The sequence below is a fragment of the Pseudophryne corroboree genome, chromosome 3 (genome assembly GCF_028390025.1).
Source record: "Pseudophryne corroboree isolate aPseCor3 chromosome 3, aPseCor3.hap2, whole genome shotgun sequence".
NCBI classification, from domain to species: Eukaryota; Metazoa; Chordata; class Amphibia; order Anura; family Myobatrachidae; genus Pseudophryne; species Pseudophryne corroboree.
The window spans coordinates 570759726-570776167 of NC_086446.1; the positions used below are offsets into that span (position 1 = coordinate 570759726).

At 45.3% G+C, this 16442-nt stretch overlaps 1 protein-coding gene across 2 annotated transcripts in view; it reads left to right on the forward strand.

Moving 5' to 3' along the window:
* LOC135056329 (cGMP-dependent protein kinase 2-like) overlaps positions 1–16442 on the forward strand; it is a 423162-nt gene that overhangs the window by 346314 nt on the left and 60406 nt on the right. For both annotated transcript variants that reach the window (XM_063961323.1, XM_063961324.1), the window contains one exon: positions 14738–14888. In XM_063961323.1, coding sequence (XP_063817393.1) covers positions 14738–14888 — 151 coding nt within the window. The remainder of the gene's footprint in view (positions 1–14737; positions 14889–16442) is intronic.

Sequence of the window (16442 nt, forward strand, 5' to 3'; positions counted from 1 at the left end):
ACGGGGGGGGGCGCCCTGGGCAGCAAAAACACCTCTATAAACTGGCAAAAAGGGGGCATAAGATTCCCAGGCACAGCCCTACCCCCGCCAGTATAAATATTATGAAAAGTTTCTGAGGTAAAAAGGGCGGAGCTTCTTCCTCAGGCAGCCAGCACACTGCTCAGTGCCATGTTCTCTCTCCTCAGGCTGCACAGACATCGCTGGTCCTCCTTCACTTCTGACTACAAGTATCAGGGTGCAAAACAGGGGGGGGGGCACAAGCGAATTTGGTGCTTTACAAGTGTGTTTTACTGTGTAAAAAGCGCTACATGTCAGTGGGCATTCTGTGTTCACAGGCATTAGATACTGGCGCTGGGGTTGTGAACTGGCTGCTCCTAAACTGTGTCCCTCTGACAGATTTTACTGTGGGTCTGTCCCCTATAAGTCCCAGTGTGTCTGTGTGTGTGTTGTACACGTGTATAAGACATGTCAGAGGCAGGGAGTTCCTCCCCGGAGGAAACTATTTTAGGGACACAGAAGTATAATGTGGTGGCGCTGCCGGCACACCAAGAGCCTGCATGGGTGAAAGAAATACGTGATAGTATGCATCATATCAATAGGAGATTAGATAAGTCTGAATCTCATGCTAAGTGCTGGAGAAAATCTGTGGAGGATGTGATTTTTCAGGGCTCTGTTCTTCCATCCGCAGGCGACCCCTCTGGGTCACATCAGAGACCATTTGCAAATATTGTGAATACTGATACCGACACGGACACTGATTCTTGTGTCGACGATAGTGACTCCAGAGAAATAGATCATAAATTGGCAAAAAATATACAATATATGATTGTGGCTATAAGGGAAGTTCTGGAAGTCACGGAAGCCACGCCTGTACCTCAGGAGAAGGCTTATTTCTATAAAGAAAAGAAATCTAAGGTCACTTTCCCTCCTTCCCACGAGCTTAATACACTCTTTGAAGGGATGTGGGTGAATCCCGAAAAGAAATTTCGTATTCCCAAGAGAATTCAGATAGCTTATCCTTTCCTGGTGGAGGACAGGAACAAATGGGAGTCACCCCCTGTGTTAGACAGTGCACTGTCCAGGTTGACAAACAAGGTAATTCTCCCTGCACCTGGCACGGCTTCACTAAAAGAGCCGGCAGACCGAAAGATGGAAACTACATTGAAATCCATTTATGTTGCCAATGGTACGCTGCTCAGGCCCACAATTGCTTGCGCTTGGGTGAGTCGCGCTATTGAAAAATGGTCAGAAAGCTTGTCATCAGACATTGACAAGATTGATAAAGATGAGATACTCCTTAAGTTAGGGAATATCAAAGACGCTGCCGCATACATGCTAGAAGCGATGAAAGATATTGGACTCTTGAGTTCAGAAGCCACTACCATGGCAGCATCGGCTCGGCGGGCGTTGTGGATTCGCCAGTGGAACGCGGATTCAGATTCCAAAAGAAATATGGAGGCTCTCCCATATAAAGGTGAGGCCTTATTTGGCGATGGACTGGATGCGTTAGTCTCGGCGGCAACCGCAGGTAAGTCAACATTTTTGCCCTCTGCGCCTACACCGCAAAAAAGACATATCACCCGCACATGCAGTCCCTTCGACACAATAAATACAAAAAAACGAGAGGTTCCCCCTTCTTTGCGGGTAGGGGAAGGGGAAAGGGAAAAGGGAAAGAAGTCCACAGCAGCTTCAGCTTCCCAGGAGCAGAAGTCTACCCCTTCTTCTGTCAAATCTTCAGCATGACGCTGGGGCTCCTTTGCGGGAGGCCGCTCGGGTGGGGCACGTCTCAAACTGTTCAGCCAAGGTTGGATTCTGTCTGGCCTGGATCCCTGGGTGTTGCAAATAGTGTCCCAGGGATGCAAGCTGGAGTTTCAAGACGTTCCCCCAGGCCGATTTTTCAAATCGACCTTGCCAGCTTCTCTTCCAGAAAGGGAAGCAGTAACAGCGGCAATCCAAAAATTATGTCAGGATCAGGTCATAGTCCTGGTACCTTTGTCACAACAAGGGGAGGGTTTTTATTCAAGCCTTTTTGTAGTTCCGAAGCCGGACGGCTCGGTCAGACCGATCCTAAACCTGAAAAATCTAAATCTCTACTTGAAACGATTCAAGTTCAAAATGGAATCACTGAGGGCAGTGATTTCCAGTCTGGAGGAGGGGGAGTACATGGTGTCTGTAGACATAAAAGATGCTTACCTGCATGTTCCCATTTATCCTCCTCACCAGGCTTATCTGAGATTTGCGGTTCAGGATTGCCATTACCAATTCCAGCCGTTACCTTTCGGTCTCTCCACGGCGCCGAGGGTATTCACCAAGGTGATGGTGGAGATGATGGTTCTCCTGCGTCAAAAAGGAGTCAATATAATTCCTTATCTAGACGATCTCCTGATAAAGGCGAGATCCAGGGACCAGTTGTTACAAAACATAACACTCTCCCTTTCAATACTCCAACAACACGGTTGGATCATAAATTATCCAAAGTCACAGTTGGAACCGATGACAAGATTGTCTTTTCTCGGGATGATTCTGGACACAGAAGTTCAGAGAGTATTTCTTCCGGTGGAACAGGCTCTGGAAATCCAGAAAATGGTAAAACAGATATTGAAACCATCCAGTGTGTCGATCCATCAGTGCATTCGGTTGTTGGGGAAGATGGTGGCGGCCTATGAGGCCATACAGTTTGGCAGGTTCCATGCCAGGGTATTCCAGTGGGACCTGTTGGACAAGTGGTCGGGATCCCACCTACACATGCACCGGTAGGATAATCCTGTCGTCAAAAGCCAGGATTTCGCTCCTGTGGTGGCTACACAGTTCTCACCTACTAGAGGGACGCAGGTTCGGGATTCAGGACTGGCTCCTGGTAACCACGGATGCAGTCTCCGAGGCTGGGGAGCTGTCACTCAGGGAGAAAGCTTCCAGGGAAAATGGTCAAGTCAGGAAGCCTGCCTTCACATAAACGTGCTGGAATTGAGAGCCATTTACAATGGCCTTCAACAAGCGGTACATCTTCTTCAAGATCATCCCGTGCAGATCCAGTCAGACAATGTAACAGCGGTCGCGTACATAAACAGGCAGGGGGGAACAAAAAGCAGAGCGGCAATGGCAGAGGTGACGAAGATCCTCCTCTGGGCAGAAAGACATGTAAAGGCTCTGTCTGCAATTTTCATTCCGGGAGTAGACAACTGGGAAGCAGACTTCCTCAGCAGACACGATCTCCATCCAGGAGAGTGGGGCCTACACAAGATGTCTTCACAGAGGTGACAAGTCTTTGGGGAGTTCCTCAAGTAGACATGATGGCATCTCGTCTCAACAAGAAGCTTCAGGAATATTGTTCCAGGTCGAGAGACCCTCAAGCAATAGCAGTGGATGCGCTGGTGGCCCAGTGGGTGTTCCGGTCGGTGTATGTCTTCCCTCCACTTCCGCTGATCCCAAAAGTGCTCAGGATCATAAGAAGAACAAGAGTTCGAGCAATCTTCATTGCCCCAGACTGGCCAAGGAGGGCTTGGTACCCAGATCTTCAGGAGTTGCTCACAGAAAATCCTCGGCCTCTTCCTCTTCACGAGGACCTGCTGCAGCAGGGGCCGTGCGTGTATCAAGACTTACCGCGACTACGTTTGACGGCATGGCTGTTGAGCGCCGGATCCTAGCCCGAAAGGGTGTTCCCCAGGAAGTCATCCCCACCCTTATTCAGGCCAGGAAAGGAGTAATGTCGAAACATTACCACCGTATTTGGAGAAAATATGTGTCTTGGTGTGAATCCAAGAAGGCTCCTACAGAAGAGTTTGAGTTGGGACGTTTTCTCCATTTTCTGCAGGCTGGTGTGGAGGCGGGCCTATGATTGGGATCAATCAAGGTTCAGATTTCGGCCTTATCAGTGTTCTTCCAAAAACAATTGGCCTCTCTTCCAGAGGTTCAGACCTTCGTGAAAGGGTTTCTGCACATTCAGCCTCCATTTGTGCATCCAGTGGCACCATGGGACCTTAACGTGGTGTTGCAGTTCCTTCAATCAGATTGGTTTGAGCCTCTACAAGAGATAGAGTTGAAATTTCTCACTTGGAAAGTGGTGATGCTTTTTGGCATTGGCATCCATGCGGCGGGTGTTTGAATTGGGGGCCTTGTCTCACAAGAGCCCTTACCTGATCTTCCATGAAGATAGGGCAGAGTTGAGGACTCGTCAACATTTTCTTCCGAAGGTGGTTTCAACTTTCCACATAAATCAACCTATTGTTGTGCCAGTAATTACTGACACGTTCACTGAGTCAAAGTCTCTAGATGTGGTTAGGGCTTTGAAGATTTATGTCGCTAGAACAGCACGAATACGGAAAACAGAGTCTTTGTTTGTCCTGTATGCTCCCAACAAGATTGGGTGTCCTGCTTCCAAGCAGACTATTGCGCGTTGGATCAGAAGTACGATTCAGCACGCTCATACTATGGCTGGATTGCCGTTACCGACGTCGGTGAAGGCCCATTCCACTAGGAAGGTGGGCTCATCCTGGGTGGCTACCCGGGGGGTCTCGGCATTGCAACTTTGCCGAGCAGCTACTTGGTCGGGGTCAAACACATTTGCTAAATTCTACAAGTTTGACACCTTGGCCGATGAAGTTCTCAAGTTCGGTCAATTGGTGCTGCAGGGTCATCCGCACTCTCCCGCCCGTACTGGAGGCTTGGTATAAACCCCATGGTCATGAAGTGGACCCCAGCATCCTCTAGGGCGTATGAGAAATCAGGATTTTGATACCTACCGGTAAATCCTATTCTCCCAGTCCGTAGAGGATGCTGGGCGCCCGTCCCAGTGCGTACTTTACCTGCAGTTTTGTTATTAGAGTTACACAAGTTGTGTTATATTAGTTTCAGCATGTTGCTGTAATTGGTTCATGCCTGTTGGCGTGTGTTCTGTTGAATGCCATGTTGTGATGCATGGTTGAGGTGTGAGCTGGTATGTTTCTCACCACTAGTTTAAAGTAAATCCTTTCCTCGAAATGTCCGTCTCCCTGGGAACAGTTCCTATAACTGAGGTCTGGAGGAGGGGCATAGAGGGAGGAGCCAGTTCACACCCATTGAAAAGTCTTAAGAGTGCCCGTGGCTCCTGCGGAACCGTCTATACACCATGGTCATGAAGTGGACCCCAGCATCCTCTACGGACTAGGAGAAAAGGATCTACCGGTAGGTATCAAAATCCTGTTTATTCAATCATTGGATCGATCAGTGGTGAATCATTTTCATGTATCTATTTTATGTAGATGGGACATAGGGGGTAATTCTGAGTTGATCGCAGCAGGAACTTTGTTAGCAGTTGGGCAAAACCATGTGCACTGCAGGTGCAGCAGATATAACATGTGCAGAGAGAGTTAGATTTGGGTGAGTTATTTTGTTTCTGTGCAGGGTAAATGCTGGCTGCTTTATTTTTACACTGCAATTTAGATTGCAGATTGAACACACCCCACCCAAATCTAACTCTCTCTGCACATGTTATATCTGCCTCCCCTGCAGTGGACATGGTTTTTCCCAACTGCTAACAAAGTTCTTGCTGCGATCAACTCAGAATTACCCCCATAGTGGGAAATGGAACAATAGATTCTAGAACAGTAAGGGTCTCAGTTAGAGATGCTGATGTTGATGTAGTTCAGCTGTACGATTATTTGCTACTGCGCATATGCAAAAAGTTCTGAAAGCCCCTGTGGCGTATCTATGACACGACATGTACGCACAAAGATGCTTTTGCTATCGGGTCAGACAATATCAGAAATGCAGGGGCAAAGTGACAGTGAGTGTGAGGGGGTACTCAATATTTTGCATTGAATGAACGCAAATATTCAGAGAAACCATGCCTGCCTCTGTAAGGTGCAAGTGTTAGTAGTGCGCCAGTGGTGACATGCAGGGCCGGATTAAGGCTCCACGGGGCCCGGGGTACTTAATAAAAGGGGGCCCCCTGAGTGCTATGTGTATATAGGGGGGAGGGGGGTTATATATATATATATATATATATATCACACATATAAGCAGAGAGCTGTTAGAGGAAGTAACAGTAAATATTACTGAACAGAAATATAGAAATCACATTTATCCAATGAAGAAAAACAAAAACAATATTACACTGTCACACGGTAGGTGGCATAGTATGATGCTGGGGAATGCTTCATCTAGTATCTAAGGGCACGCAAGCTGCTGGTTAAAATAGTACAGGTCTGTATAATCTGCCTGTCACAAAATTAATTTTCTGTCAGCCCTATTTCCAGACGAAAACCTAATACACGCACAGCATACCTACAAACACATACATAGCATACATACACACACCATACACACAACATACATACTGTACATACACACAACACACACAGCATACATACTGTACACACACACACACACACACACACAGCATGGCTACAAATACACACACACACACACACACACACACACCATACATACTGTACATATACACAACACCTACACATAGCATGCATACACAAACATCATACATACATACATACATACATACACACACAGCAAACATACAAACACACATACATACTGTAGCATACTTACACACAACTCACACAGCATACATACATACATACATACATACATACATACATAGTAAACAAACAAACAAACACACACACCATTAAGCACTAACCATACCAAGAGAGAAGAGGAGCTGGTGGAGATTGTCACCGCCGGAGTCCATGTGAGCGGTGCTGCTGCTGCACATACTCAGTAGCTCCCTCTGCTGCCTGCAGTGTATCCAGCGCTGCTGAGAGCTCTCTGTGAGGAGCAGCCGTGCTTGTTTGCCCGGCGGCTCTGATTGTGACTACAGGTGTGACCGGCCAGTGCAGAGATGGAGACAGGGCTGTCTCCATCTCTGGAAAACAAATTTGATCCATGCGGCAGAGGGTTGGGGGGAGGGGGGTTCTGTTTATGAAGACAAAAATCAAAAAAATCATGTAAACGTCCAGTGCTTGATGGCATGCAGGGGGCCCCCAATATAAGGGGGGCCTGGGGTAGTGTGTCCCCTTGGCACCCCCCTTAATCCGGCTCTGGTGACATGTCAAGTATCAGCGGCAGCGTTACAGCATGCAGAGATGCAGAAAGTGGGTGTCTCGTATTATCATTCCAGCGACTCTGCCAGCAGATGCAAGAGTGGATGCAGCAGCGCCCATCTGAATCGGCTTAACAGAGGTATAGACAGGCACATAATGACAATGTAAATCCAGGTGATCCTTTTCTTTCATTTCCATGTTAAGTGACATAACAATTGGCCTAATTCAGACCTGATCGCTAGCAAGTGATTTTTGCACTGCTGCGATCAGATAGTTGCCGCCTACAGGGGAGTGTATTTTAGCTGTGCAAGTGTGCAAGCGCATGTGTAGCAGAGCTGTACAAACAGATCTTGTGCAGTCTCTGCACAGCCCAGAACTTACTTAGCCACTGCGATCACATCAGCCTGTCCGGGCCCGGAATTGGCGTCAGGGATCCTCCCTGCAAATGCATGGACACGCCTGCGTTTTTTGCAGACACTCCCTGAAAACGGTCAGTTGCCACCCACAAACGCCTTCTTCCTGTCAGTCTCCTGTGCAAACGGATCCATCACACATCATAGGTGAGCGGCGATCTGCTTTGTACCACTGCGATGCACCTGCGCTTTGCGGTGCATACACATGCACAGTTTAGACCTGTTCTCCCGCTGTGCGAAAACACAGCCTAGCGATCAGGTCTGAATTACCCCCAATGTCTGTAATTTTGCACCATACTGTATACTGTATATGCTATTCAACATCCCTAGGTAATATATTTTCTTTTAATGTTCTCACACCTCATAATGTATGAAGAAAGGAAATTCACATCAATTATATATTCTGTTATGGTTACATGGCTTTATGATTCCCACAGAGAGTTGCAATCTTCTGCCACCTAAATTACATCTTACGAGCCTCTATGTTTTCTCAGTCACGTATATCTGGCTGTTACATCAGGAACCAATTAGTGGTACTCCCTCACCGCTGTCCATTCGCACCATATCTAAAAAGGCATGTTAAAGCTCTGTATTCTGATTCCATTCCTCACACTCTCTTGATGTGTCAAATACAGCTGTTTTTATTTCAGCTTTCTCTCTTAATATTATGTGTGCATATTTGTGATACTGCAGAGTCTTTAGTGCGCCGGTGCAGAGTTGAACATACGCCAGTTTGCAGAGTGGAGTGTATGCAAGTAAGGGCAATGCAGAGTTGTATGTAATTCAGTCGCATCCCCACATGCGGCCGGAGAAGAGAAACTGGTTGGCTCTGGGCATTCTCACATAGGCTAAGTTAAAAGAAAGTGTATTGATGAATTAGCGGGCTATGCAGAGTTGAATGGCAATGTACGCCTGATTCCGGGCATATCCATTTGCATGTAATATTGGGCTGCTGCAAGTATGCACTGATGATGATGATGAGGAGGAGGATGATAGCTACTAGGGGACAGATTAAATGATGGGCCTGAGATGGGCGCTGTTTGCCTCACTAATGCTGCAGCAGGCGTCTAAGGACAAAAGATGCCCACTGCCAGTATCGCAGGTCCGAGTGCTGTGTCCGAAGACGTAGCATTGGATCACCATTGCAACCATTGGTCGCAGCATCAGCCAGCTGGGTATGCCTGACGCTACTCAGAATGGGCGACGCCTGTAAATTTGCGTTGGAAGATGCAGTCACCGGCCTTGCTACTTCCAGGAAACAGGGTGGGGGGGAGGGGGGTGTTACTGCTCATTCCCCACCTCCAAACAGCCACAGCCTGTCAATTAGGCTTCGGGGCATTCCGTCAGGTAATGAAGGATGTGCATGTGCATTTTACTAAGCAAAGAAGATATACGTAAACCATCGGTTTGTGTAGACCTCTGAATCAGGCTGTCTGTGAAGAAATCACCAGAAGGCAGATTCTAGAAGCTGAATATGGAAGTGTGAGCAGAATCGGCCAATTGCACCTCGCATAAGTTAAATCTGACCATAAGTGGATTTATGGGCTAATTCAGTTTGTAGCGTGATCCAACCGGAATTATTATGATCGCCCTGTGGGCGCATGCGCAGTGCCCATCCTGTGCATGTACCCACACTTTCTGCAGGGAGGGGGTGCAGAAAATGCAATCGCCTCTGCCTGTCAATCAGGCAGAGGCGGTCGCGGTGTGGGGGGGCGACAACGCTGTTTCCAGGGCAGAGACGGAGCGTTGCGGTGGCAGTGTGGTGCGAAAGGTAGACAGTGGTGGCCAAATGGGGGCATCTCGGGGGCGTGGTCACGGCAGCTGCATGACGTCACATGCAGCACCCGCGATCGAGAACATGGCAGCGGGCCTCCTGCGGGCACAGCTGGAAGCTTTCTCAGTTTCCGATAACAAGAAGAAATTGCGAAGTGTTTGCAATTTTTGCTTGTTGAATGGGGGGAGGTGCCGGTCAGCATGCTGGGTGGCCTTACCCAGCAATGGGCGCCCCCAGCATGCGATCCAAAGGATTGCAAATTCGGATAATTAGCAGAATGTGCAATCCTTATTGAATTAGGCCCTTTGGGCCTAATTTATGTTTGCATGGAATTGCACCGCCACAAGGAAGTGTCTGTGCAATTCTGTGTAATTAAAATTTAAATGCAGCAGGAGGCGTCTGTTGGAGATGGACACCTCCTGCATGCATCTGAGGACGCAGCCTTGGATGTTGCAATTCGCAATGTTTTTAGGCACCAGTCAGTCTGTGTAAGCTGAAGCTTATTCAGGCTAGCTGTCACATCCGGGCACCCGGGTCGGCCCCTGCCGCATGTCAGTCATGTTGCAACTGAGAATGGGTCTTGCGTCTGTGCAGACCCCACCCTATTGGATTTGTACATAAACAATCGGGTTTACATACCAATCTGAGTTAGGCTCTTAGGTCTGTGCAAGCAATGTGAGAGTAATTAGGGCCAACTTTGTACCACTTTGCATTAGCCCCTTTAAGTTAAATGTTAAAATAAAAAAATAAAAAATATTTTATTTTTTTCTGCAACCTCAATTTTTGTTAGGGACACAAGGAGCTTATGATGATTGCAACAGCTCGAGGATTATGCCACCAATAACAGCTGCACTGTGCTCTAGTGCCTCATTTAGTAGCTCAGTATGTACTATGCCATGTAGTATTCCTGTAAGGACCCCCTTGAAGCTATAATATGAAGCCATTAATATTCCTGTCATGAGTTGTGCTTCATTTTACACCTAACACATTTTGTGTTGGAAACTGCAATTTAGATGTTCTACACTGGGGAATGGATTTAGTATCTCATACATTACTCCAAAATGTATTTATTAAGGAGGCTCACACATCTTAAGGATCCTCAAGGTGGACTTGGAAATATGCATTTAAGAAAATCACTTTTGATTGCTTAATTATTTCCAAATGGTTCCCTGGGGATTTTCTATATGTACTTTAAAAAATTCTTATAAATAGTAATAGAGATGGCAAACAATAGGTGATGGTTATGACCATTAATGTTTATTTTTCGACCAAAATAAAAATTTGGTTTGATTGTGGCATTGCGATGTTTCCTGCCATCGACTAGTGAAGAGCCAATGATGATACAATGATTCTTTTATTGCCCCACTCTGAGAGGTTGCTGATTCTATATGTTGGAGGCTGTCCCACTAGGCAACATGGCTTGCTGTCATTGGCTGTCACTCTTACAGCTTCTCAGAGATTTGCAGTGCCAGCCCCATGTCCTCCTCGCTCATTAGAAACTATTTTCTGGTTGCCGACCTTTTGCTCTCCTTTTTCATAGATTTGCAGGCAAATTGAGTGCAGTAGGTGATGTTAGTTTGTAACTGGGTGAAATAAAAGGCTGCAATATACAGTACAATGGCAAACTGCTCAAATCAAACTGGTAACATTCATCAGGTGCAAGAGCTATTAGTAACAAGACCTGTACACTATATGGTAATGGAAAATTTAGAGATCTTGTTACATATATTTAGCAAAAAATATGATAAGCCTCCAGGCCACGTAATAGAGACACATTGAAGTGGCCTAGAGGCTTTTCTAATTTTTTTGCTTAATATATGTAACCAAGATCTCTACATTTTCTATTACCATATAGTGTACAGGTCTTGTTACCAATAGCCCTTGGGGTGTGTGGGAAAAACCCTTTTGTTTTTTTTCTTGAGATAAAAGGCTGTAAGCTGCATTGGGATCAGCATGGGATCCCGGCGTACGGTATGCCAATTACAGCATCGGTATTGCGACCACTGTGATCCTGACGAGCGGCATTTTAACCGCATACCGCTGCATTGTAGGCTAGGGAGGCTGATAACTAGAGTTGTAAAGCACATTTTTCCCTTTGGATTGCCTAATGGCCTTGAAGAAACCATACTCCCAGACTCAGATGATAGGATAATAGCTACATATTTTGCATATCAAAAGTTGCTGTTATTGCTACTTTCTACTGTTCTGTGTACCTCATATCCATCCATAGTTTAACATTTGTACACAAAGATCTCACTAATATTTATTAAATGCGTAAAGCAGCGACACAAAGGTAATTCGAATTAACTTCCTGAACAGGTGTGGTGTTTTTGCATATTGTTTATAAGGAGGACCAGTTTTAAGGGCGCCTAAGGGTTTGTACATATGAGTGTTTAAAATCAGCACCAGTTGAGCATGAACAAAACCTTATACTTTGTAACTTGTAATAAAATTAGCGTGGGTTCCTTACCCTTTATGACCCCTTGTCCATTTAAATGGACGTTATTAAAACATTTATTGCGGGGTTCTTGCAGGGTGCCTTGGATTGGGGGTCCAGGACCAATTCGAATAATTTATGGTCAATGGAATATGCAGAACAAGTACAAGTGGCTGTCAATCATAAAATATGTGGACAAACAGCAACAAATCTTGTCCCTCACTACATAACTGAACCTAAGGAGGACATATAAACACAATTAATTTAAATTCATTTAATGTAATATTTCTTTCTTAATTTCTCAATAGAAACTTTTGGCCTAGGGGTGCCGTGAAACAAATTCTGATACTCTAGGTCGCCGTGATTTAAAACAGTTTGGGAACCACTGGCTTAGACTGTGGGGGTCATTCCGACAAGATCGCATGCTAGCTATTTTTTACAGCGCTGCGATCAGGTCAAAACTCTGCAAAACTGTGCATGCATATGCACCACAATGCGCAGGCGTGTCGTACTGGTACAAAGAGGATCGGTGCTGGGCGATGGATTTAATGAAGAATCTATTCGCACAGCCGATCGCAAGGAGATTGACAGGAAGCAGGCGTTTATGGGTGTCAACTGACCGTTTTCAGGGAGTGGTTGGAAAAACGCAGGCGTGTCCAAGCGTTTGCAGTGTGGGTGTCTGACGTCAATTCCGGGACCGGACAGGCTGAAGTGATCGTAGCGGCTGAGTAAGTTCAGACCTACTCAGCAAATGCACAAAACTTTTTTGTGCCGCGCGGGTGCACAAGCGTTCACACACTTGCAAAGCGAGAAAATACACACCCCCATAGGCAGTGACATTGCAGCATAACTTTCCAGTCTATTCCTCCAGCTAATCAAATGGACTTTTCCTAAAGCTGATGCACCATCGAGGGATCATCAATATTCCAGTCTGGTAATTATTACTGCATCACAGTAACTATATTTCAACTGATTGGAAGATGTCCTAGCCGAATGTTTTGGAGCCACATAATCAATCTAAAAGTGGACTTTAAATCCAGAAATGTATCAGTCAAGTGGTGATATATTCTTTTATCTGAGTGTGCTACACACCCTCTCATGTTTTATTGAATATATGTTTATGGAATAAATTGTAATTCTTTTTATAAACAAACCGTCCTTTTTGTAGAGTTTTCGTTCATGATACAGTCAGCGCTGGTTCACCCATTTTCTTTTGCATTTCCTATTTAGGGGATTTGACCTTCCCCATACCAGCTGCTGCTGAATGCACACTTGTCTTATTATATATTACAAGTAAAACAATGTGCTTTATGCCAACAGTAATTGGAGATGCTAGAGTATCAAAATATTGAATTAGAACGAATCGCAATGTTTTGGTGTAAGAGCTACAATGCTAGCAAATCATTATCCATTAGGATGGACATTGGTTCTAAATGACCAAACCATATTTATTTTGGGTTATTTAGGTCCTCATTTGTCTACTTTACTATTGTCGTCATTGGGATACACCGGAAACATTCAATGGGTCATAAAGGGTGAAGAACTCTCAAAGCTTCTCTGCAGCCTAGTGTACTATGGGCCTGAGTCAGAGATGGAGGCAATGTCGATACTGTACGCAGTGTACTGATTTATTTTGCTACTGTGCATGTATATAAGTCGCACTGCGCATGTATATAAGTCACACAGTGCATGCTCCATGACGGTCTTACAATTGCGATCACAGTGAGAAATTATTCACATGGTGATCGAGGGAGTGTTTGTGAGAGGTAACAGGGAGTAGGGACTCAAATGCATGCATGTTGTAACCATTTGGGGGGGGTCACAGCCCCTGTACACTGTTACAATGGCTCTGTAGTCTTGCTACCAACAGCTATACTGCACCACCAGTTGGTTACTCAGAGATGTACGCCCAATGCCTGCATCTTCATACACAAGAAGCGGGTCTTAGGCGCCTCTAGTGGGCATCGCAAAACAAATCCTGGTGGCTGCAACATTTGCATATTTTATCACAACCGCTGCGCACTAAATGGAAGCTGCTAATGGCATTTTCTTACATCTCTGAATCAGGTGCCATATACTTAAAGGAGTTTTTCAAAGTTCCATTCCCATGAAGAGTATGTTGAGGGCCTCTTGCATTCCCTTAATTTACCAGGTCCCGCACCCCCATACAGCTAGGACCTCTACCACTTGCCTTCAGTGCTGTGTCACTGTCCGATACAGAGGAGATCAGACATAGAAGTTACAAGACTGCACCAAACCTCTCTATGGAGGGAACCAATGGTGACTTGTAGAGATCGCAATTATATAGATATAAATCACAGTATGACCACCACAGTATCTTGGGGGGGGGAGATTACTAGTATAGGATGCTGTCATTTTTTATTATTATTTCTGCAATAATATTACAGTATATTACTGGTGACTCACTCATCTGACTGTAGCCTTTACTTTTCTCTTATAACCAGTAAGGCTAATGGTATTACTTTGATACATATGATACTGAACCAATTATCATGAAGGAAATATGTCTTATGATACATTGACTCACAAGTTATAAAAATTCTCTAATTTTTGTTTTTATATATATATATATATATATACTGCACATAGAGGCGGCACTCGCAAGTCTTTTGACGGACGAATAAAGAGACGAACAGTGTCTGTGTGTCAACGTTTCAGTCTTATTGGACTTTTTTCAAGAACGTTCTTGAAAAAAGTCCAATAAGACTGAAACGTTGACACACAGACGCTGTTCGTCTCTTTATTCGTCCGTCAAAAGACTTGCGAGTGCCGCCTCTATGTGCAGTATATGAGGGTCCAGGTGACTTGGGGAGGGCACCGAAGCAGCATTGCGTGACAGTAAGAGAGTGCCGACTCATCCTTTGTATATATATATATATATATATATATATATATATATTTTTTTTTTATATATATAATTTACAACTTAAACTTGAGTAATGATTTTACTGTAAAGCTGCAGGCAGCAAGGACATTGCTAAAGTTATCTGATAGATGAATGCACTGGCTCCTTATACAAAGGGAAATTATTCTCAATAGTTTGTTTTATTTGCAGGCGAAAGAGCCTTCATCATTCAGTTTCACGAGATAACTCAGAGGTCAACCAGCTGAGAGAGCTTGTATCCAGATTCTCCAGCACGTCCCCTTTCCGTTACTTGGATGTTATCACAACACTTGGGACTGGGGGATTCGGGCGCGTTGAGCTGGTAAAATTAGTTTCTGTACTTAGATGTGTAAATCCAAACGCACTTTTAGAGGGGTAAATAAATCAATGTTCCATTGTGACAATTTAGTGTTTTACTTTCATTGCATTAATCAATGTGTCTTCAAGAAAACACTGGCAGAGGAAACACACTGTATAAAATACAAACATTATTTGATGATATCATGCTTGAGATGATAAAATGCTACAGATATGCTATTGCTTGCCATTATTTGGAATATATATACTAAGTAAATCCCTCCCACACCCCCCCAAAATGACTCACTGATTGTGTTTGGATTACTTTTAGGTTTGGTCATAGCCAGGGGCGTAACTAGAAGTTTGCGGGCCCCATAGCAAAATCTCGAAAGGGCCCCCCCCCTGGCGTCGTCACTGCAATGCCCCTTAGGGGAGCAGGAGACAGAGACAAAAGAGTGTAAGGCAGGGGCGGATATAGGGGTGATGGCACCCCTAGACACAAAAGTAACAGCCGCCCCCCACATACCTAATAAGGCAGATAAAGAGAGAGTGTCAGTGGGAAAGAGAGAGAAATAGCATCAGAGAGAGAGTCAGAGAAAGAGAGAGACACGGTGTCAGGGAGAGAGACACAGTGTCAGGGAGAGAGACACAGTGTCAGGGAGAGAGACACAGTGTCAGGGACAGAGACAGAGAATGTCAGGTAGAGAGACCGTGTCAGGGAGAGAGAGATAGAGAGAGACAGTGTCAAGGAGAGAGACAGTGATGGAGAGAGAGAGTCAGGGAGAGAGAGAGAGAGAGAGTGAGTGTGTCAGAGAAAGAGACAGACAGTGTCGGGGAGAAAAAGAGAGAGAGGAGACAGTGTCAGGGAGAGAGAGAAGGAGTGTGTCAGGAAGAGAGTGAGGGAGAGATAGAGAGTGTCATCAGGGAGAGAGACTATCAGGGAGAGAGAAAGAGAGAGAGGAGCAAGAGAGAGTTGGAGAGGGACAGGTAAGGAGAGCGAACACTACCTGAGTCCAGCAGAGGTCTCTGATTGGGTTGGGAACTTCCTGACATTAGGCCCTGCCCCCTAAATACCTGCGAATTGTGGGACTCTGAGCCGGCTGGGTACCACCCCCCCTTGCTGCATCCACCATGTGGCTGCTCTGCCTCGGGAAAATAGGGCTTGCTCACTGATATCAGCGGTGGCCATTCTTAGCGGGGGTGAATGGGAGCTCCGGACCCTTGAAGCAGCTCAGGCACCCTCGGTAGCTACGCCACTGGTCATTGACCTTTCAGATGAGACTCAAGCAAGTAAACAATCAATAGGAACACAAATATATTTGTTACATTGATCATGTTTTCCTTTTGAGTAACAGTATGTATGCAAGTGGGGCACATTAAGTTGTCACACATGACTACACACTATAATACTGGAGTAGCACAGACTAGGGTTGAAACTCGGTAGATGCATAATTATCCTCAGGTTTTGGGACAAATATAAATACTTTTAAATGACCTTCAGAATGTTTTGGAATGAAAATAAACTTTTGGCCTTTTCTAGAGTAAACCATTATCCATTTAAGATTATTTATATGGCCAT